At 48.2% G+C, this 24,279-nt stretch overlaps 1 protein-coding gene across 3 annotated transcripts in view; it reads left to right on the top strand.

Moving 5' to 3' along the window:
- PDPR (pyruvate dehydrogenase phosphatase regulatory subunit) overlaps positions 1-24,279 on the top strand; it is a 1,147,433-nt gene that overhangs the window by 992,467 nt on the left and 130,687 nt on the right. For all 3 annotated transcript variants that reach the window (XM_069655114.1, XM_069655129.1, XM_069655120.1), the window contains one exon: positions 1,934-2,116. In XM_069655114.1, the coding sequence (XP_069511215.1) occupies positions 1,934-2,116 (183 nt within the window). The remainder of the gene's footprint in view (positions 1-1,933; positions 2,117-24,279) is intronic.

The following is a 24,279-nucleotide window of genomic DNA, read 5'->3' as shown; positions in this document are numbered from 1 at the left end:
CTGACGTTGCAGGGTGCTTTATTTTCTTTTTTTAATTTTTTTTTACTTTCTTGTCCCGTGCTTACCATAATGGTAAGTGCGGGACATCCCCGCAACCCCTGACTCCTGTTACTGCATTCAAGGATTGCGGGGGACACTACCACATCCGACGCTCTGCTTGGGTGCAGTAATGGGAGTCGGTATTTTGCTTTAGTTGTATATGTAAAGTTATTTGGTGGGATACCAATGTTATGAGGATTCCTTAAGCAGACAAGTCAAAAGGGTCACAAACTAATAAAAGAATGCAGTAGTAAAGAGCGGCTACCACATTCGCCAAAACAGAAGTCGGTATATAGGTTTATAGACTTGAAATTGGCTAGGGGAACCCCCCCTCTTCTTTCTGCGGCCCTTACATCACCCAGCAAGTGGTTGCATCCAGCCTCCATGGGCTCCTCAACTCCATCCATCTCCTAACCTGCAGCATGCGACATGATAATAGTTCATGCCTGTAGATGCGGACAACTGCGAACAACAAAAGTATTGTCTCGCCATTGTTTGTTTACATTGTGTGGAAGCTCCTCAATCATGGAATGAGTTGCCACTTGCTCTCCGACTGGATGATTATGCAGTAATTGCGAACCTCAAGTGTTTTATATTTCGCTGAAACATCCCTCGCCTCATGTGGACATGCTGGCATAGAGCTGGCAGGATGTGATTCTGCTGTATAACTGATGTATATATCTGTATTTATCTGTCAAAGAAATTTTTAATTTTTTTAAATTAATGTTATTGTTTTTTTTTCAAACCTTTAAAATAGATACAACATATAGACAGACACCAACAGACAAACAATTCCCAAACTCCATCCTCATAAGTCAATGTGTAACGTTTTTCCCAGTCTTAGTATTTACAGGTATGTTCACTCTGCTGGTGTCAGACAATTTTCAATTATTTCCAGCAGCCGCGTTAAAGGAAGTACTAATTTTAAGTCATTTATTTAGTAAAACCTTCCCTTTGATGTACTCCAACAATTTTTGGTTTTGATTTAAATTCCATAGTCGGTGCCCAGTTTGGCCACTTTTACCTGAAAAACATATATATATATTTTTTACTTTATACCAACTTGGTCACTGATTTGGTCATTGTTGCAACATTTGACTTAATATAAGTGAGAAAACGTTATGTTCCTCTAACGCTTCTATCTGATATAAGCTGCCTCACCAGCCCCTTTGTTCCTGCTGCTAAAAGGAGGCTAAAATGGTCATTGAGGCACAGGTTTGTAGATGCTGTGGCATCCAGGGGCTCAAGATAAACATTCTCACGTAGGTCACGAAAATCTCTTTACAAAAAAAAGAAAGTGTTTGGGGATTGTGTACTGGTCACAGGTAATATTCTAATGGCATGTTGCCAAATGGTCAACTCGACACAGTATATTGTACTAACTGGAAAACTGATGTTTGAACCAAATGTCTTTTTCGTGTGATTGTGAAGGATAGACTGCTTCCACAAGGAAGCCTGGATGCTCTATTTTGGGAGAGTTGACATTCAAACGAGAAGCCAAAGTATTTTTGTTACCTGAGATGCATTTTCATGTACTTCAGTGCTATGATCTGTGTGACTAGCTGGACACTGAACTCTTTTTTTTGCTGGTAGCGACACAGTGGTGACAGAAGTGACTAATCAACAGCTTAGCATTCATTCACATACCTTTCAAAAAGAAACTACTCCCACCCAAACTGCAGTTACCTTTTTGTCAGCCAGTAACCTTGAGCAGCATAAAACTACCCACTAATTACTAATAATGTTTCCATTGCTGGGCTGTGGAACTATTGGTGAAAATGTTTGAATCGTTTCCTGTACACTAGTGAAATCTTGCATAGGTCCATACAAATGTAAAGTGTAATCTTAATTTGTTGAAGATGAAAATCTGATCTTTCTTCTACCCCACCTACAGTATGCCCTACATGTGTACAATGAAGTGATGAGTGTTGGACAAAAGTATGGGATTCGCAACTCTGGGTATTATGCACTGCGCAGTCTGCGCATCGAAAAGTTTTTTGCTTTCTGGGGACAGGACCTGGATGCCTTCACCACCCCACTCGAGTGTGGACGAGAATTCCGGGTTAAACTTGACAAGGTGGGTACCTTCCCCAACACTGACCACTTTCCATTAATGCTACTCAACATATGTTTGCCCTTTTTGTTTTATACACTTGTGGCCTTCCTCACAATCCTCATGGTACATCCTTAAAATGTTGTGGTTATATCATTAGAAATGAGGTGTTGTACCGTGGACAATACCTGGAGTATTGTGCATGCTATGGTGGTATTCTGCTGACTGCAACTGGAGTGCTTGCCTCATCTGAAGAATATTTTCCAGATGTACCTTTTATCTTCATGCATCTTCCTATAGAAGTAAAACTGGCCAACCAAACTTGGGTCGACTGGCTCGTATTACCACTGGAATACAACCTTCAGATTCTGTTTTTAGCAGTACTGAATACGTTATCAGTGCCTTAATTATCATTGCCATGCTTCATTTACTTAACCTTCTATTCTTCCAAAGAGACAAAAATGTGTATGTGGTGTTAATGCATTTTCCCATGGTTTTTGTTGACATGCACTTAATACATTTACAAGGATTTTCTTCTTAGGTGCCTGGGACACTTTTGAGTGTTTGAACCGTGAGACGTATAGACACAACTGCATGTTACTAAACAACTCAGTTGTTTCTTGTCCTACTGGTGTTATAAGGTAGCTTCAAATGGATTGTGTCCTCCAACTTATTCCACATCTTTGACATGTAATGTCCACAGCTATGCTGCTTCGGACATTTTTCGGCAGAGGGCGTCCTGCATTGATGAAGTTGGGTCGATGTCCCTCGAAGGCCTCCGTTGAGGGTGATGTCATCAGATGTTAGAAGTAGGATGCACGGCGCCCGTAGCCTCAGTTCTGTTTTTTCCACAAACGTGTCTGCTTCGAGAACTCGGCGTGCCTCGTGTTACCAACTTCGATAATGTCTTCTTCGACCCCTCCGACCCTGCGGTCAGGCTTTAAAAAGTGCAGAGACTGTAAGTCCAAGATGTCCATCACAGACCTGCACTATATCGGCTTGTGGTGTCTGGGTGAGAGCCACGAAACCAATGACTGCTCGAAGTGCCAGTTGTTGACTGCCAAGGCCTTGCAGGAGCGTAAGCTGAAGTTGCAGGTAGGTCGGGTATCCAAACCCTGTAAATCCAAGAAGTCGACTGGTCTTTCCACCAACGACTCGAGCAGTGACTCTCACCGTCGGAAGGAGTCCCGGGGATCTCGGTCCCGGAGTGGTTCCCGCCACTCGTTCTCCTTGTCGTCCTTGTCGAGGCACTCCCAGAAGCGGCGTCACCAGTCGCCTTCTCCGTCCTCGTCGGATGATGGCTCCGCGAGGAAAGTGGCTTGTCCCACAAAATCCTCTACTCCAGAGGAGTGGGAGGCATCCAGAGAGAAAATATTGAAGATTTTTCAATCTCAGGGCACTGCCCCGTCCGCGCCTTTGTTGAAGTCGGCGGGGAACTATCTCGGTCCGACGTTCGCGCAACTTTGGGCCCAAACGGTTGCCGTGATAAGCATCGGGAACTGTCGAGGTCCCGTTCGGACAAGTCTCTGGTAGATCACCAGAGACGTGCCAGATCCAGGTTGAGGTCCTCGTCCCTGGCGAGACTGTTGAAGCCTGGGAAGGTGTCGACACTGCCTGCGCCCATCGAGTGCGGCTGTCAGGGCCTTGCCCTCGACCAGGCCCTCGGAGCACTCAGCGCCATTGTCGACGTTGATGCCGAAGCCGTCGGTGCCCTCAATGCATCAGGGCCCACAGGTCTGCATTTGCAGGTGGAGGCCCCTAGAGCTGTGGATCCTCTGAGAAAGACTCTGGCTAAGACTGTGAGGCCCCCTGAGGACTCCTGGTCTACTCCTGTACCTAAGAGGGAGTTATTTCACTCTCTACAAGACATTTGTGAGGATGAGGAGCGGTCTGATGTGGAGTTGGAGCCTTTTGATGCTCCTGGCGCTCCTGAAATGGTTTTCTCTGAGGAAAGTCAAATGAAGGATCTGCGTCAGTCTTTAGATGACGCCAGTGGCCTGGACACCTCTTCTGGGATGGAGTTTGGCAGGCCTGAGCCTGGGGCTCATGCTGAGTCCTCCTATAGGAGGTTGATGTTGAGGGTTAAGGAGTCCATGGGGTGGTCCGGCCCTCCAGTTGAATTTGATCAGGATGACCTGACTGACATTTTAGATCAAGGTCTGTCCACTGACCCAGTGTTGCCTTTTCACGTGGCATTACAGAAAAGGGTGGCTGCTGCTTGGAACACCCCGGAGTCTCTTCCGGCGGTCAACAAGTAATTGATTAAGAAATACCGCCCATCCTTTAGCGACCCCAGCTACCTATCCACTCACCCCACTCCTGAGAGTTTGGTGGTTCAGGCGGCCACGGCCACCTCAAGGCCGGCGGGGTACCCTACCATCCCTCCAGATAGGGACAACAAGCGCTTCGATGGGTGGGCATGCACAGTATTTTTGTCTGGGAGTATGGCCCTTAAATCGGCCAACTCCACCTGCGCTTTGGCCAAATTTTCCCACACTCTGTGTAATTGTCTCTCTCTGGTGGCTGCGCATATTCCCGAAGGGGAAGAAAGGGATGGGTTCCTTGCTACTGTGCAGGATGGCAATGCCATGTGTGAATCCCTTCAGTCTGGGTTGGACACGGCAGACAGTGTCAGCCGGTCCATGGCTGCGAGCACCATGATACGCAGGTTTGCGTGGTTGCAGAAGTCTGGTTTCGCACCGGACGTGCAGGCCCGTCTTCTCAACATGCCCTTTGACGGCTCTCCTTTGTTTGGCAGCATGGCTGACGAGAGCCTTGAGAGGTTGCAGACCTCCAAATCAGCTGCTAAATCTTTGGGCGTAGCTGTGCGTCAACCTCCACCTTTTCGTCCTAGGGTACAGCAGTGGAGGGGTTCCTTTCATTACTACTCCTCTTTTGGTAGAGCGAGAGGAGCGGCCAGTCAAAGGGGCCACCGTAAGGGTCTTCGCGGTGGACGGGGACGAAGTGCCAAAGCCGCTCAAGCAGCTGCCTCTTTGCCTTCAGGCGCTGCCACAGCTGCTCCGAAACAGCTGTGAGGCAAGGTCTCATTGTTCGCCGGTTGGGGGCAGACTGTCTCAGCATCTCGAAGAGTGGCGAGCCATTACCTCAGATGCATGGGTTCTGGAAACAATAGCCCACGGCTACTGCCTACCCTTCCTAAATCAGCCTCACGACAATCCACTGGAGAACCTCTCTTTGAAGATTCCGGATCCGCTGCTCGTGCAGGAAATCTTGACCCTGCTGGAGAAAGGCGCTATAGAAATAGTGCCTGTGGCGGAGAGGAACAAGGGCTGGTATTCGCCATATTTTTGATTCCCAAGAAAGACGGAGGACTGAGACCCATCTTGGATTTGCGTCACTTGAACAAGTTCTTCAGGAAGGACAAGTTCAAGATGGTCACTCTTTCTCAGGTCTTTCAGACCCTTCGACATCAGGATTGGTTAGTGTCATTGGACCTGCAAGATGCTTATTTTTAAGTTCCAATCCATCCGAAGCACAGAAAATAACTGAGGTTCGCAGTTGGCAGTTCGCACTTTGTTTCGTGTCCTGCCTTTCGGCTTGACCTCTGCCCCGAGCGTCTTCACCAAGCTCATGGTGGTGGTGGCAGCGTATCTCAGGAGAGGGGGGATTGACGCCTAGCCCTACCTGGACGACTGGCTGATCCGAGCGCATTCTCCCTTCACAAGCCTTGGAGCATCCCAGCCTCACCTGCCACTCCCTTCACAAGCTGGGCTTCTCCCTCAATTTCAAGAAGTCGCATATGGCACCTTCCCAACAGCTGCAGTACATCGGGGCTGTGTTGGACACATCCTTGGGGAAGTGCTCATCACATTGTCCAGATGGTCGACAAATTTTAACATGCCCAGACTTCCCGGCTTTCAAATTCTTAAGGTTGCTCGGCCTCATGGCATCCTGCATTTTTCTGGTGCCGGCGGCCAGACTGCTGATGAGATCCCTTCAATGGACCCTCAGGACGCAGTGGTCCCAGTTCTCTGGCAAGATGTCGGATCTCCTTCAGATTCCGCTCAGGGTCTCACAAGATCTTCTGTGGTTGGCCAGCGAGGGGAATCTGATGAAGGGAGAGCCGTTTTGGCAACCGTGGCCGGAGGTGATGGTAGTGACGGATGCTTCCCTCACAGGATGGGGGGCTCACGCTAACGAGTTGACCGCCAGCGGTCGTTGGTCTCCCTCGGAGTCCCGATTTCACAAATTTATTCTTTTGGCGCTGAGAGCCATCAGGCTAGCCCTGAAGGCTTTTCTGCCGTTTGTGTGCGGGAAGACTGTCCTGATCATGACAGACAACACAGTGGCCATGCATTACCTCAACAAAAAGGGGGTTGTAGGGTTGCTCCCGCTGAGCAATACAGCAGGGAGTCTCAGTCTCGGCAATTCATCTGGCCAGAGAGGAGAACGCGGCGACTGACGCTCTGAGCAGGCAGAGTGTGGTCTCCAACGAGTGGGAGTTGGCCCAGGAAATCCTTCACGAGATCTTTGCCCTTTGGGGAACCCCTCAAGTGGATCTGTTCGCAACCTGTGCCAACCGGAAATGTGAGACATATTGCTCAAGGGAATTTCCTCCTAGAGGAGCTTTAGGGGACGCGTTTGTTGTGGATTGGTCATTCCCACTTCTATACGCGTTTCCTCCAGTCCCCGTCAGTCCTCAAGTTCTAAGGAGGTTACGGAGGTTCGGGTCCCACGTGATCCTAATTGCTCCGGATTGGGCCAGGACACCGTGGTACCCAGACCTTCTAGAAATGTCCATCTGTCCTCCACGCCGTCTTCCCCACAGAGAGGATCTTCTCTCTCGCGAAGGGGGGTCGGGTTCTCCATCCAGAGGTCAAAACTCTGTCTTCATGCTTGGTTGCTGAAAGGTTGATAAATAAAGATTTGGACCTCCCGGATGATGTGATGGAAGTGTTGCTTTCGGCCAGGTGTCCGGCAACCAAATCCCTGTACTGAAGTTTTCCGACTGGTGCAGAGGACACAATGATGATCCTTTTCAGTGTTCCATTCCGATGGTTCTTTCTTTGGCCCACAAGGGCCTTCAAGTGGGTACAATTAAAGGTTACGTGGCAGCGCTGTCTATTTTCAAGCACTCGTCTGAAGAATGTTCTTATTTTAAGATTCCTTTAATTACCCAGTTTCTAAAGGGGCTCACAAATGTGTTCCCGCCTTCCCCTTTTCAGGTGCCGGTTTGGGATCTGAATCTAGTCTTGAAATTCTTGATGGGTGCTCTGTTTGAACTTTTGAACTCTTGTCCTTTGAGACTGACCTTCAAGACAGTTATCTTGATTGCACTTACATCTGCTCGCAGAGTGAGTGAGTTGCAGGCACTTTCGTCTAAGCCACCCTTTACTGTGTTCCACAGGGATAGGGTTGTACTGAGGGTACATCCTTCCTTTCTACTAAGGTAGTGTCTGAGTTTCATTTGAGCCAGAAGGTGGTACTTCCTGCTTTCTATCCTCCTCCTCATTCTGGTAAGGAAGAGGAGAAACTCCGTAGGTTGGACCCTAGGAGAGCTTTGAGCTTTTATATTTCTAGGATGTCCAGGGTCAGATTGGATGACCACCTTTTTGTGGGATAACACTGGGCACCGATTGGGCCAGGCTGTTACCAAACAGACCTTGTCCAGGTGGATTATTCTCACCATTGCTGAATGTTAGATTGGCTGGCAAGAACCCTTCCTAAATCCACAGCCCTACAACGGGGAGTTCCTGTTAAAAATATTTGTGATGCTGCAATGTTGTCTTCATCCACATTTTGTCAAGCATTACTCCCTGGATGCTTTCCATGGCCAAGATATGGCTTTTGGTAAAGCAGTGCTGCCATCTGATTGAGGATAGCGAAATTCTTCTCCCTTCTCCGTTCATGGATACTGCTTTGAAAGATGTGGAATACGTTGGAGCACACAATCCATTCGAAGAACAAGTTACTTACCAACTGGTAACGTTCTTTCGACTGGATGTTCCTCCAACGTATTCCACACGGCCCTCCCAGCCTGCCCCTCTGAAGAATTTCCCATGCTATTGCAGCTTACGTTCCCACAAGGCTATGTGCAGTCATGGAGGATTGGTGTGCGGTTATAGCACACGTTGTGGAGGGGAAAACATGAACTGAGGATACGGGCGCTGTGCGTCCTACTTATAACATCCCATGACATCCTCCTTCGAGGGACATCGACCCAACGCCATTGACACAGGACGCCCTCTGCCAAAAAATCTCCGAAGCAGCATAGCTGTGGGCATTACATGTCAAGGATGTGGAACATCCAGTCAAAAGAACGTTACCAGTTGGCAAGTAACTTGTTCGTCTCTAATCTTGAGACGCATTACAAAAACAAACATTGGTAAATATGGGTTGGTGTGTGTTGCCAAGTACTACTGCACCAATCTATGTGTCTATGTTAATGATTTTTTCTTTCGGAAGAATTCGACATTGTCAGCATCTGGTGGGGTGAAGACCGTAGCTCCTTCCGGTTTGAAATAACATACATGGTTTAACTGGGTGACCCCCTCTACTTCTGCGCTCAATGCCTGCGATCAGTTATTAAAATAATAGTTCTATTAGTTGTTGGTTTTAACTAGAAGTGCTTTAATTAGGTGAATAACAATGTGAAGGTTGCATCATTTATTTTGGGCGCATTAATGTGCAATCTTATTCAGCCATTGCATACAGATATAGTGATCAACAGCCAACAATATCCTCTTAGTGCACGTGCCTCTTGTTTCGCCAAACTATGGCTTCCTCTAGGCTAGTTACACAATATGTGACTATTTACCAAGATAATTCATAACATTTGATTGTGATATCTATGTTTGGTTACAGTTTCGTTATAACATACAGTAATTCATTACATTTATTGCTTAGACATGTAGATTACAGTACAATCCGTAAGCGTTATTCTTGATGCAACTTGGTTCATCATGTAAATAAACATTCAGGTACTACTAGAGTTTCACGTTGTGCCGCTCGAACCCCGTGTGCAAAAGAACAGCACAAATGTGCACAGCAAAGTGAAAGGAATAAAAGACAGTGCAAGTGTGCATGACAAGCGCCTGAAGATAAAAGGTACAAAGGAAAGCGTTTTTCTACCCCATGAGAGGATTGTATTTAAGGAAAGGCATATCCCGGCCAGCTGAATTGGTGTTTGGAACTAGAGGGACCTGAGCTTGGGGAAGGGCACCCTGATAAACCTAAAAGGAACTGTGATATATGTCGTTTTTGTGTTGAAAGCTGGACGGGGCCTGAGCTTGGGAAAGGGAACACTAAGAGGCCCAAACAAGTTGGAGACTTATTGGTTTTCTTTACAGTGTTTAAAGGACTGAGGTGTGGGGAAGGGAACCCCGAGAAGCTTCAAAAGGAACTGTGATACATTTCTCTTGTGCTGTTGAAATTTGAATAAGTTAAAGCTTGGGGAAGGGAGCCCTAAGGAACTCAAAGAGACAAACTATTTGAATTAACTGCAAGGACCCTATGGCAGAGGTCTTGCAAGCAGCCCTGTTTGATTGAACTCCTTTTTGTGAGCTTAAAACCACACCTGGCAAGAAGACCACCGGAAGCCAACCCTGGATTCCTATTTTTCTGTTGGACCACTATTTTTCATTTTTGACAAAAGCCCTCTAACACATTTTTGTACAGAGTGAGGGCAAGCATAGGTTTAGACACCGACTCACTATTATTTTGGACATCGACGGCCCTTCGAAACACCATTTGAGGGAACCATCCCTTTAGAGTTAGGGCCAGTTAGGTATTACACCAACCCCGAATCTTTAAAGCGGAAGTTCACTCAATAATGTTGTCGTCCCAAAAGATGAGAAATAATCAAAAATGTATATAAAACATATTTTTAAAGAAAGTTTCTATGTACATTTTTGAGCAAATGAGGCTCAAAGTGTTAACATGGGGGCATCCATTTTGTGATTTGAAGCAGCCTCCTCTGTTCATGTTAAGCTCTGCTCTTGCAGCAATAATCGAGCAGCAAAAGCCCCCTAATGGGAGCTTTTGCTTACTGCAGCCAGAGCAGATCTTAACATGGAGAGGAGACTGTCTTCACTTTCATTTTACATTTTCTGTGCTCCCCAAGACCAGGGAAGGACAGTAAACATAAAATGAAAGGCAGTGCAATTATAAATACTTTGCCGGCTGCCAGCAGAGTTTTCATAATTGCTGTGACTTTCTTTTCTAGTTTCGGAAAATTATAAATACAACGTTTTAAGTTTCCTGGGCCCAGGAAATTTAAAAAGAAAAACACTGTAATAGTAAAAACAACAACATTGTATTTCTAAATGCTGGTACTTTTGCTTTGAGTCTCCCGGGCTCAAAGCTAAAGCCACCGCAATCATAAATACAATGCAGTTGAAGTTGTTTTCTTTTTACATTTCCGGGGCTCCCCCAGCCCAGGCTGGAGGAGCCCGGCAAACTTAAAAAGAAAACCACAGAAATAATAAATACAACAACGTTGTATTTGAGATTGCGCTGGCTTTAGCTTTGAGACTCCCGGGCTCTCCCGAGCCGGGGAGCCCGGGACACTCAAAGCGAAAGCCACCACAATCATAAATACAACATGGTTGTATTTATAATTGCCATGGTTTTCTTTTTAAGTGTCCCAGCTGCACCGGCTCGGGGGAGCCCAGGAAACTTAAAAAGAAAACCACGGAAATAATAAATACAACAACGTTGTATTTATAAATGCTGATATTTTCGCCTTGAGTCTCCTGGGCTCCCCCAACTCGGGGGAGCACGGGAGACTCCAAACAAAAGCCACTGCAATCATAAATACAACGATGTTGAATTTATAATTACAGTGATTTTGGATCTAAATTTTTTTTTAAAAAGCACTTACCAGCAGCAGACAGGATCCTGACTGCATTCTCTGCTCTCTGGCAATAATGAAGCAAAAGCCAGCCGTAATAAACAAAAGGAACCAGTAGGTGGCTTTTGCTTCATTATTGCCGCGAGGGCAGAGCTTAACACAGCACAGGAGCCTCATCCATTTCACAAAATGGATGCCTCCTACTGCTTGAAATGTTTGCGTTTGTGCCTAATTTGCTCAAAATTTTACTCAAAATCTTTTGTTTAAAGATATTTTTTATATATATTTTTGATTATGACCCATCTTTTGAGCCAATACAATTTTTGAGTGAACTTCCCTTTTAAGAAACAAAGGTTTTGAAAACATATTAAGAGTCTGTGTCTCTCTTGATAACAGGCCTGTCTCACAGCATCCAAAATGAATGATGTACCCTTCATATAGTTATTCAACTTATTTAAGAACCTCTAGTTAAAACCGACAAGGAATAGAACTATTATTTGAATGACTGATCACAGGCATTGAGCACACAAGTGTGAGGGTCACTCAGTAAATCCATGTGCAAAAATAAACATTGTTTTCTTTCAGGATTGCATACAAGTCTGGCAACAAAATGTAATATCACAGGTTTGATCTATGTGATAACAAATAATGCTGGGGAAATTCTTTATCTAGGATATGTGGAGATGCTCTAACAGGTATTTCCCAGCCAAAAGACTGAACCTCCATGACAAGTGGGAAATGAGTAATCTATCTGAAAAACAGCACATTGTAACTCTGCAAATTAACAATTCATAACATTTCTTTAGATTTGTGTATTTTAAGGAGTCAATCATCGAAATCCAGCAGTCCAGAAGTCTCTGGCATCATGTTTGTTGTTTGTTTGACTTAAAGTCCAGAGATAACATATTTTATTCAATTCCTAAGGCATGGCAAGGCGTTCATAGTATATTATCTTAATTACCATTGACTGCAGTAAACACAAATCTTCAGTTTTGTTCATTATCTGATTCTGCAAAGTTGGTTCTATTTATACGAGCTGGGCAGCTTTTGAAATTGTTTATTGCATAGTCAGGGGAAGGGAATGTCCAAGTTTTACACAATGCGGTAGTCCAGATTCCAATAAGCTTCAATGGGAACGAGTTTGCTCCTCATTGCGAAAAAATGATTGCTCCCAGGGTTGTAATGCTCATGCTTCTTGCCTTACTCCTCGGTCTCCAGGTTTAAACTGACTGCAAGCTTCTTTTTGCTTAGTCACAGGGTTATAGTGCCCACTGTGCTGCATATTTAACCAATCTAAGGGTTAAAGCACCCACAACACTTCTGCATCCTTCCCGCAATGCCTCCAGGGAGATACATTAGCACCCAGCTCACTCTGCATTGAGGGGTCTAACACCCAGATCACACAGCAGCTCTCACACTGTGCTTTTAGATATATTGTGTGCAGCTTGCTCTCCCATTCTGCATCCAGGTGTAGAGCACCTGCTTGCTTGGAAACCAGCGATATAGCACCCATCTCGATTTTCAATTGTTGCAGTGTGCTTTGTGAGACATAGACCCCATCTTATTATGCAGCTCTCCCTTTTCTTTGTCCTCCTTCACATCCTCTTTATTATCTCTCCCTTTTTGATACTTTTGGTAATTCGGGTTATATGCAGGGGGGTTTGTTCCATGTTGCTCACAAACTTTAAGAAGGCGCACCAGCTGGCCTTTTTTAAGTCAGATGGAAGTCCTTCCTCATGATTGGGCAAGGCCCGTGCAGTATATGCAAGCTCACATAGTCCCTAAATCCTTGCTGTGGTTCTGTACTCTGGTCCAAGTACAAGCAAGGGTTCTGCATATTTCGTTCTCCCCCCTTCTCTTCACCTACAGCACGGATGTAGACCCTGTTTGGTCTGCATTCAAAGTCCACAACTCCGTCATACCTTTCAAGGAGGAGGCCAGAGAGCTGACTTGATCACATCCCAAAACATTGGCAATTATGGCTCAAATCACAAGGCTGGCAATTTATGAATTTGAAAAAATCCCATAGACATTTGCTTAACGGTCAATGTTTAGAACAGCTGCAAGGGTTTGTGCTCTAGCACCTTGAAGCGTCTCATGTGCTAGATGGAATTACCAATAATAATCTCAGACCCAAATAACCGGGCAGATTCAAAGAATATGGCAAAATGCTACTTTATTATTAGCATAAGAATATAGTACGGCAATCTGGTGGATAACAGCCAGTAATTCACGCACTCACACCCAACTGTGATTATTCAAAGGTTTTATACTTCGATATGTGTCATCTATGATGTCAACCTATGTGGCAAACTGTAAAACCTATTGAGGGGAGGGATTGGTTAAGGGAACATGTGTACATATAGTATGTATAAGTGTTAACTTCATTGACTGCCCGTTATCTGGTGGGCACGCCTTGAACCACCTCTAAATATGTATAAATGTATAATACTGTCATAAATCACTGTAACAGTCAAGAGGGTCAGTTATACCACGGAGGGGCCCGAGATGGTGGGGTCAGGAGAGATCTAATCCATGCGAAGCACAGACGGAGAAATGTAATATGGAACTCCAGGACGGGCCCAAAAGAGTCGGAACGCAGCCTTTCGAGGGGATTGGGTCCTCCAACGTATTCCATATCTATCACATGTAATCACCACAGCTGTGCTGCTTCGGAAACTTTTTTCTGCGTCGATGACGTCGATGCGCCGTTGTCTAGGACCTCCTCCGACGTCATCCGATGTGATAAGTAGGACGCACGACGCCCGTAGCCTCAGTTCCTTTTTTTCCGCGAACGTGTTGCTTCGTGAATCTCGGTTAACGCCTCGACTCTTTGGAGTTCTGTTCTTCTCGATTCTTCGAACCTGTTCGTTTTTGTGAAAATCCTTCGTGGGAAGATGTCTTCTACTTTGTCTTTGACCCCGCGTCTGGGCTTCAAGAAGTGCGGGGAGTGTGGGTCCAAGATGTCGGTGACGGACTCGCACAACGCCTGCCTCTGCTGCCTCGGGGAGGCCCACGACACGGATGAATGTGTCGACTGCCAGTCGCTCACGTCCAAAGCCTTACGTGAACGTAAGAAGAAGTTGTCGGTAGGTCGGGTGTCCAAGCCCCGGATGTCGAAGTCTGCGGGGCTTTCGACGGATGATTCGAGAGGAGAATCTCCGCGTCATCGTCGGAAGTCTCATGGGTCTCCTTCTAGGAGTCGGTCTCGCTACTCTTCGGCCTCTTCGAGGCATTCTCGGAAGCGCCGACACCGGTCGTCTTCCAGGTCCTCTTCGGAGGACTCTGCCCGGCACGTCGCTTACCCCACCAGCCGTGCGAGGCCGGAGGAATGGGCTTCCTTCGGGAAGAAAATGCTGGCGATTCTCGAGTCGCAGGGTACTAAGCCGTCCGCGCCCCCGAGTGGGGTTGGTCGTGAGAGGTCGAGAGACACCGCTTGCAAGAGTGGTTGGCACGAGTCACGGGAGAGGTCCCGTTCGGACAAGGGGACTCGTTCTCGATGTACCCGTTCCAGGTCTCGGTCCTCGACGCGTTCGAGACCGTGTGCACCTGTGATGTCTTCGAGGAAGACATCGACGTCTGAGGCATTGAGGTCGTCGACAGGCTTTCTCGAGGCTCCGGCTCCGAGGAAGTGGTCAAAGCCGTCGACGCTCAGGTCGTCGAAGGACACGCTCGGAGCTCCGGCTTCGAGGACTGTGTCGATGTTGGCGCCGCTGCATCTGACGTTGATGCGATTTACTCGACGCTGATCCTCTCGGCGGCGATGCCTGTTCTCTCGACGCCGGCGCCGATTCTCTCGACGCCCTTGCCGCCTTTCGAGGCCGGGGTGTCGGAGGTACCCCGTGGCTCGGGGAACACCCCTAGGGAAGGCTCTGGTTAAGAGCAAGCACTCTCGGGTGCCTTCTTTTCGCCACCTGGAATATATTTCGGAGGCGGATGAGGATTCTGATGGCCTGGTTCCTAGTCAGGTTCCAGATGAAATTGTCTCGGGCCATAGTCAGTTTGACGATTTGAGGCAGTCACTGCATGATGCCAGTGGACTGGACACCTCTCCGGAGGTGGAGTTTTGTAGGCCTGAGCCTGGCTCTCATGCTGATTCCTCGTACCGGCGCCTCATGGCTAGGGTTTCCGAGTACTTGGGATGGTCTGCTCCCCCAGGGGAGTTTGTGCAGGATGATCTTACGGACATCCTTGATGTTGGTCCCCCAACTGACCCGGTACTGCCGTTCCATATGGCTTTACAGAGAAGGGTGGCGACGGCTTGGACTGCTTCGGAGAGTCTCCCGGCGGTGGGCAGGTCCTTGTCGCGAAAATACCGTCCAGCCAGTAGCGACCCCTGCTACTTGACCAGGCACCCCACTCCGGAGAGTTTGGTGGTGCAGGCGGCCACGGCCCCGGCAAAGCAGGCGTCGTACCCTACCATCCCTCCTGATAGGGACGACAAACGTTTTGATGGCTGGGCGAAGAAAGTATTTTCTTCTGGTGGTATGGCGCTTCAGGCGGCCAACTCCATTTGTGCCTTGTCTCGTTTCACGCACACTCTGTGGAACTGTGTTGCGTTAGCGGCTGAACATATTGGGATGGTTTCCTTGTTATGGTCCAGGATGGTAAGGATGCCATGTGTGAGTCCGTTTAGTCGGGTTTGGACGTGGCTGAATGCGTCCGCAGGTCCATGGCGGCGAGCACCGTGATAGGCAGGTTTGCGTGGTTGCGGAAGTCGGGGTTTGCTCCTGATGTGCAGTCCCGGCTCCTCAACATGCCCTTTGACGGTGAACACCTTTTTGGCAGCAAGGCTGACGAGAGCCTTGAGAGGTTGCAGACCTCAAAAGCTGCAGCGAAGTCGTTGGGTGCTGCAGTTCGCCAACCTCCGCCTTTTCGTCCTAGGGGACAGCAATGGAGGGGTGGTTCCTTTCGCTATTACTCGTCCTTCAGTAAAGCAAGAGGAGCTGGCAGTCAAAGAGGCCAACGCAGGGGTACCAGAGGTGGACGACAGGGTACCCATGGTGCCAAGGCCGCTCGCGCAGTTGCCTCTTTGCCCTCAGGTAACGCTGCAGCTGCTACCACTCAGTCATGAGGCCATGTCCCATGGTTCGCCGGTTGGGGGAAGGCTGGCGCAGCATCTTGTAGAGTGGCGTGCCATTACTTCAGATGTGTGGGTTCTGGAGATCATAACCCACGGCTACTGTCTTCCCTTTCGGCACAGGCCTCGCGACAATCCACCGGGGAACCTCTCTTTGCAGAGTCCGGATCCAGTCCTTGCGCAGGAAATTCAAGCCCTGCTGGAGAAAGGCGCCATAGAACTGGTGCCTGTAGCGGAGAGGAACAAGGGATGGTATTCCCCTTATTTTTTGATTTCGAAGAAAGACGGGGGATTGAGACCCATCATGGACTTGCGCGGTTTTAACAAACTCCTCAGGAAGGACAAGTTCAAGATGGTTACTCTCTCTCAAGTCCTCCAGGCCCTTCAGCTTCAGGACTGGTTGGTGTCTCTCGACCTCAAGGATGCTTACTTCCATGTGCCGATCCATCCCAAGCACAAGAAGTACCTGAGGTTCGCGGTTGGCGACTCGCACTTTCAGTTTCGGGTCCTGCCGTTAGGATTGACCTCCGCCCGAGGGTTTTCACCAAGCTCATGGTGGTGGTGGCAGCGCATCTCAGGCAAGGGGGGATTCATGTCTACCCCTATCTGGACGATTGGTTGATCAGGGGGAGCTCTCCCGAGCAAGTCCTAGATAATCTGCCCGTCACCTGCCACTCCCTTCACAGGCTGGGCTTCTCCCTCAATTTAAAGAAGCCCCATTTGACGCCAACACAGAGGCTCCAGTACATCGGAGCGGTGCTCGACACTTCCCTGGGGCAGTGTTTTCCTCCCCAGGTGAGGGCTTTTCACATTCAGCAGATGGTGCACAAGTTTCAGCATGCCCAGACGCTCCCAGCGTTCCAGTTCTTGAGGTTGCTCGGCCTCATGGCATCCTGCATTCTTCTGGTGCCAGAAGCTCGCCTGCTGATGAGATCTTTGCAGTGGGAACTCAAGATGCAATGGTCGCAGTCCTCCGGCAGGATGTCGGACCCGGTTCAGGTGCCGCCCTCGGTCGCCCGGGACCTTCTGTGGTGGGCCGTCGAAGGCAACTTGATGAAAGGGGCTCCATTTTGGCTTCCCTGGCCGGAGGTGACGATCGTGACGGATGCATCCCTCACGGGATGGGGGGCTCATGCCAATGGGCTAACAGTCAGCGGTCGTTGGTCTCCGTCGGAGTCCAGACTCCATATCAATCTGTTGGAGCTGAGGGCCATCAGGCTTGCCCTGAAGGCTTTTCTGCCGACTGTGCGAGGAAAGAGTGTCCTGATCCTGACGGACAACACAGTGGCCATGCACTACCTCAACAAAAGTGGGGGGGGCAGGGTCACTTCCTCTGTGCAGGGAGGCGATGCAGCTCGAGTTCTGGGCCATCCAGCAGGAAGTTTCGATCTCGGCAGTTCATCTGGCCGGAGACGAAAACGTGACGGCGGACGCTGTGAGCAGGCAGAGCACGATCTCTCACGAGTGGGAGTTGGCTCAGGAGATTCTCCTGGAGATCTTTGCCCTTTGGGGGACCCCTCAAGTGGATCTCTTCGCCTCCAGTCTCAACCGGAAGTGCGAGAGGTTCTGCTCGCGGGAATTTCCTCCAAAAGGAGCCTTAGGAGACGCGTTCGTGGTGGAGTGGTCATTCCCGCTGCTGTACGCGTTTCCTCCAGTCCCCGTCATCCCGCAAGTGCTGCAGCGGTTATGGAAGTTCGGTTCCCGGATGATCCTCATTGCTCCGGCGTGGGCTCGGAGGATGTGGTACCCGGACCTTCTCGACTTGTCCATCTGCCCTCCACGTCGTCTTCCCTAACGAGACGATCTGCTCTCACAGGAGGGGGGTCAGGTTCTCCATCCAGAGGTCAGATCCCTCAACCTTCACGCTTGGCTTCTGAAAGATTGAGGTATAAGGATTGGGACCTCCCTGAAGACGTGATGGAGGTGTTGCTCTCGGCCCGAAGGCCAGCAACAAAGTCTCTGTACAGTTGCCGTTGGCATAAGTTCTGCGACTGGTGCAGAGTTCAGAATGTGGATCCTTTTGCATGTGACATCCCCATGGTTCTGTCCTTTTTTACTTTCTTTGGCCCACAGGGGCTTGCAATTGGGTACCATTAAAGGTTACCTGGCGGCGCTCTCCATCTTTAAGCGCTCGTCTGAAGAGTGTTCCTACTTTAAAATCCCTTTAATTTCACAGTTTCTGAAAGGGCTCACTAATGTGTTCCCTCCGTCACCTTTCCTGGTGCCCGGTTGGGATTTAAACCTTGTTCTTAAGTTTCTTATGGGTGCTCCGTTTGAGCCTTTACATTCTTGCCCTTTGAGGCTGTTAACTCTGAAAACTGTGTTTTTAGTTGCGGTTACTTCTGCTCACAGAGTGAGTGAGTTACAGACACTTTCTGTTAAGCCACCCTTCACTGTATTTCACAAGGACAGGGTTGTCCTTAGAGTTCGTCCTTCTTTTCTTCCAAAGGTGGTGACGGAATTTCATTTGGCCCAGAAGGTTGTTCTTCCGGTATTCTATCCTCCTCCACATCCTGGTAAGGAAGAGGAGAGGCTCCATAGGCTTGATCCTAGGAGAGCTTTAAGCTTTTATGTTTCACGCATGTCCCGGGTCAGAGTGGACGATCAACTCTTTATTGGTTACGCTGGAAAGCGTTAGGGACAAGCTGTGACGAAACAGACTTTGTCTCGCTGGATTATTTTGGCCATCTCGGAGTGTTACCGCTTGGCGTTTTATGGACCCACCGGCTGGCTTGCGGGCCCATTCTACCAGGGGTATGGCTGCATCTACTGCCCTGCAGAGGGGTGTTCCTATTCGCAACATCTGTGATGCAGCCACCTGGGCTTCAGTACATACATTTGTACGTCACTATTCCTTCGATTCCATCCGAGGACAGGATCTGGCCTTTGGCAAGGCGGTCCTTTGCTCTGCTATTTGATTGGAAATTCTAAATTTTGATTCTAAATTCTTTCCCTCCTCCTTGCTCTGGTACTGCTTTGGGAGTCTGTCATAGATATGGAATACGTCGGAGGACCCAATCCCCTCGAAGAACAAGTTACTTTCTTACCTGGTAACGTTCTTTCGATGGGATGGTCAGACGACGTATTCCATATCGCTCCCTCCCTGCCTTCCCCGCTGCAGAATTTCTTTTGCGATTGCAGCTTCCGTTCCGCAAGGTTTGGTGTCTGACTGGCAGTTGACTAATGTCACATGTTCTGGGGGAAAAAACTACAACTGAGGCTACGGCGTCGTGCGTCCTACTTATCACATCGGATGACATTGGACGTCGGAGGAGGTCCTCGACGACGGCGCATCAACGTCATCGACGCAGGACGCAGACGCCGAAAAAAGTTTCAGAAGCAGCTTAGCTGTGGTGATTACATGTCATAGATATGGAATACGTCGTCGGACCATCCCATCGAAAGAACGTTACCAGGTAAGAAAGTAACTTGTTCTTCTGTGAAATAGCAGAGACGCCGACGTTAGATTCTGGCGGCGGTCTGAAAGACAGGGAACCTTCGGGCGGACACACGAGAGTCAGAACGTTGCACTCATGCGAATTAGAAGAGACGCCGACGTTCAACTCTGACAGCCGGCAGAGAAATCAAGGAACCACGAGCAGGGAGAGGCGGGGCTGCCGCGGCATGGAGAACCTGCGGATACTCGGCAGTTGTAACCCACCTGAGAACCGCGGAGCCGCGGATTATGAAAGACAGCGTCGTGACAACATAATAGAGCAGGACAAAAACACGAGACTCCCAGTGACCCACCAAAACCCTTCCAGGAAGGAACTAAGAACTCACCTGGTCAGAGATGACTGGGACAGGGAACAGGTGGAGGTCGAAGACCGCTTGCAATGCCTCAAGGGAAAAGGGGGCGGGGCTTGGGAGAGTTTATATAGACTGGAGGAGGAAGTGAACACTGATTGGCCTGTTAAACTCTGCCTATATAAAGACAACGCTGGAAGGCGAGAGTGTGTTCATTCTTGGTTTTGTTGCAGATCGAACCAGACAGGACATCAGGAGCTGCTGAAGGCTGGTGAGCGTATGAGGACTAGGAGGAGAATCCTTGCCAGAAGTCCTTACCAGATCCCCTGCAAGGATCAGAGAAGAAGCAAAAGCACAGAGAAAGGACATTGCAGCAAATTTTGATTAAAGCTTATTTTTCTTTTTATCCTTTTTGAAATAGTCTGAATAAAGACCCATTTTTTAATTTCCATGAAGCCGCTTAGCTGTCTCATTGTCACAAATTTGGTGGCAGCGGTGGGATCTTGAAACACGGTATGGAGGGTATCATCAAGGCCTTAGCAGAAGGACAGCAACAGCTTCAGCAACTGGTGCAGGTGCAGGGACCTCAAGCCCAGGCGGATCGACAAGCCATACAACAAGCCCTACAGTTGCAAGCTGCCTCCCAGGATGCGCTGAAGAAAGTGACAGAAGCTGTGGTCGCTCATAGAGCCATGACGCCGGCCCCTTCCAACATTCTACAGAAATTCCAGGCCGGCGAGGATCCAGGTTATTTCTTCACGAATTTCGAACGGGTGGCTAGAAACTCCCGGTGGCCGGTGGAGAAATGGGGGCACTTCATAGCTCCTTTGCTAACAGGCTCAATGCAAGGGGCTTACCAGGCGGCAAACCCTAACGGAGACACAAGTTACGTGGACATAAAAAGAACCATCCTAGAAAGGATGGGGGTGGATGAGGAGGCATATCGTCAAAAACTTCGGGAAACCAAACTCTGCAATGGGGAAACTCAGAGGCAACTGTACTATTGGGTACACGACTTAACCGAAAAATGGTTAAAACCAGCCAACTGCACTATACCTAAAATCATGGACAAAGTGAAGTTAGAGCAGTTTGTGGATGCACTTCCAAGCAATATGCAATGATGGGTCCGCCAACACCATCGACCCACTCTCACTGAAGCCATAGACATTGCCACAGCATTCCAAAAAGCAGGTGGAGCCAGGATAAATCCTATGGAAGGAGGAAATAAACCATTACTTCCTCGACCCACGAATTTGGGAGATGTAAAGCCAACCAAGGTAGATCCCAGAGGTTCGACATGGCCCATCTCCAGCAGGCAACCCCAGTGTTATGATTGTGGGGAGTCGGACATATCGCCTGATTTTGCCTCAGGAAGAACAAACCAGAACCTATGGAGATTGGTTGTATACAGAACCGGGAGTTTAGAAGGAGAAGCGAGCCCCATACAGTGGAAGTTCGAGTGGACGGTGTACCCCGACAAGGCCTGGTCGACAGTGGAAGCGAGCAAACCGCCATCAGACCAGAAATAAAAGTCTTGGGAAAAAAGGGGAAGCAAAATATTTCGGTGAAATGTGTGCATGGGGATGTAAAGTCCTGCCCTTCCAAAGAAGTAAACTTAGAGGTTAACGGGGTTCACACACCAATGGAGGTAGCCATCATGCCTCATATACCTGCTCCTGTGTTAATAGGGACTGACCTGCCCAACTTTGATGACTGTGTTAGAGAAAAGCAATGGTTAAGAAGAGCTCCTTTCTCAGAAACTGATATTGAAGGGAATAGTGAGAGAATACCAAGGAAAACCAGGAGAGAGGTGAGAGAAGAGAAACGGAGATGGGTGGAGAGTTACAGTGGACTCGTAGATTGGATTTCTCAAGATAAAAGAGTTTCTTTTAGAAGCAAAACACTAACTGACCCATCTTTAAGGCATGTCCTCGAGCAAGCAATGAAAGACCCAGAAAGTACAAGCAGTTATCCGAGGTTTTAAGTACAGCAGGGACTTCTATACCGGGTTACCAAAAAGCCTGATGAACAGGAGATGGAGCAACTTCTAGTACCCCTGAGTTTCAGAAAGTCTATACTGGGGATGGCTCATGATGACCAGACAGGCGGTCACATGGCCAGAGAGAAAACCCTAGAGAAAATCTTGAAGCGGTTTTACTGGCCAGGGGTTTATAAGGAAGTGGCAAAGTACTGTGATGAATGCCCCACATGCCAAAAATCAAACCCAAACAAACCAAGACATGCCCCATTAGTACCTATGCCATTAATCAAAGAACCCTTTTTTAGGATTGGCATGGATATAGCAGGTCCACTGGAACCTAGTAGTCATGGATACCAATATATATTAGTAGTGGTGCACTACGCTACAAGATATCCAGAAGCTTTTCCGATGAGAGGAACAAGTACCATCCAAGTATGCAACCAATTGATTCCATTCTTTGCCAGGGTAGGAATACCATCAGAAATAGTAACGGATCAAGGTCGAAATTTTGTATCAGGAGTGATGAGAAGAGTATGTCAACAGCTTCAAATAAAGCAAATCCGTACATCGGTTTACCATCCACAAACCGATGGTTTAGTAGAGCGTTATAACAAGACCATTAAGCTAATGCTTAAGAAGGTAACGGCACCTACCGGAAAGAATTGGGACAGAGCAGTACCCTGGGTCCTAATGGTATTAAGGGATACTCCACAATCTTCAACAGGTTTTTCATCCTTTGAATTATTGTTTGGACATCAACCGAAAACAATACTGGATATTGCCAAAGAAGAATGGGAAGGTCAAGAGGATCCTGCCACCCTAACAGACTATGTGATCGAACTCCAGGATAATTTAACTAGGATGAGGGAGCTGGCACAAACCAACCTGGGAAGATCCCAGTTGATCCAAGAAAAATATTACAATCGGAACACCAGAGTTCGACAGTTTAAAATAGGTGACCAAGTGTTAGTATTATTGCCCGCAAGCCAGAACAAAATGTTGGCCCCATGGAGGGGGCCATTTAAAATAAAGGCAATATTAGGTCCAGTAAATTACTTGGTGGATCAACCCGATCGGAAGGAAAAAATGCAGAATTACCACGTAAACTTGCTGAAGGAATGGAAGACCACGGACAAAGCCATACAGGTAGTCACAAGAATGACCCAGGAACCTGCATTCAATTCAGTTCAGTGGGGAAAACAGCTCAAAACAGAAGAGAAAAGAGAATTGAAGGAACACCTTGAGCCTTTAAGTAATGTGTTTTCCTTCTACCCAGGAAGAACACACTTGGCAGAACACAAAATTGAAACAGAACCAGGACAGACCATAAGGATCCGTCCTTACCGATTGCCTGAGTCAAAAAGGAATGCAGTGCAAGCAGAAGTGGAGGAGATGCTGAGGCTGGGGGTAATTGAACCATCATGTAGCCACTGGTCATCCCCTATTGTTCTGGTCCCAAAACCGGATGGGAGTATATGCTTTTGTATGGACTACAGACAATTGAATTCCATCTCTACATACCAAGCCTACCCCATGCCCCGTATTGATGAACTTATTGAACAGTTAGGCACTGCTAAATACATTAGTACCATTGATCTGACAAAGGGTTATTGGCAGATTCCGTTAAGGACTGAAGATAAAATCAAAACCACCTTTTCTACCCCTCCTGGTCTATATCAATTTACAGTACTACATTTGGTTTACATGGAGCCCCAGCAACTTTTCAATCACTGATGAATCAGGTTCTCGCTCCTCATAAGGGATACAGTGCAGCCTACCTGGATGACATAGTTGTATTGTCATGATGCCTACCTCCAAGGAGCCAGGCCTGACCCAGCAACCCCAGAGGCAGACATCATTTCCCCCAGGGGAGTGCCAGCGGGCCCAAGCTGGGGCCCTTTGGACGCAGTCCTGGCGCCTTAGGCGCCAGGCTCATGTTGGACCTCTGTCCTGGCGCCTTAGGCGCCAGGCTCATAAAGCTAGACATGTGTTCAAGTGTTTTAATGTGCACTTACCTGATGCAGACCATGCTGCCACATCCAGGCCCTCTTGAGGCCTGAATGGAACTACTTTACCCGTGGGACTACTTTCCACCCGGGTGTGGTCGGGGAAAGATACATACCTGATCGGTGGAAGGATACACACTTGGAACTTCTTCCAAAGCTATTTAAACCACACCCGATCAGCAACTCACGCTTCGCGTTGTTCGGCTCCTCGCAGCTGGACGCTCACCGTGTCGGCTCCTGCATCTGGACCTCAGCCACGCCTGTCAGTATCCTGGGTCACCTGCAAAGGGAGACAAAAGACCTTACCTGCTAAATCAGCACCACGGAGACATCACACTGACGATCCTGAAAAGGAAGACATCATTTTTAAAAGCATTTCGCTACGATCGCTGCAGCGCTGCATTTCACTCACCTATCCTGGACGCCACCATCTTCAGCAGCGATCATCCGGATCCACAGCCACTTCCCAGAGCCTAGAGAGAAAAAGACAAGAACAAGGTGAGAGAAGGAAGGGAATAGGAAAGGCTCAGTTTCCTTCTAAGACTTACCTGTTGGGTCATT

The sequence above is a fragment of the Ambystoma mexicanum genome, chromosome 1p, assembly GCF_040938575.1.
Source record: "Ambystoma mexicanum isolate Mex_15411 chromosome 1p, UKY_AmexF1_1, whole genome shotgun sequence".
Classification (NCBI taxonomy): domain Eukaryota; kingdom Metazoa; phylum Chordata; class Amphibia; order Caudata; family Ambystomatidae; genus Ambystoma; species Ambystoma mexicanum.
Note: the sequence above shows the minus strand (reverse complement) of the source record. Positions and strands in the feature narration are given on the sequence as shown.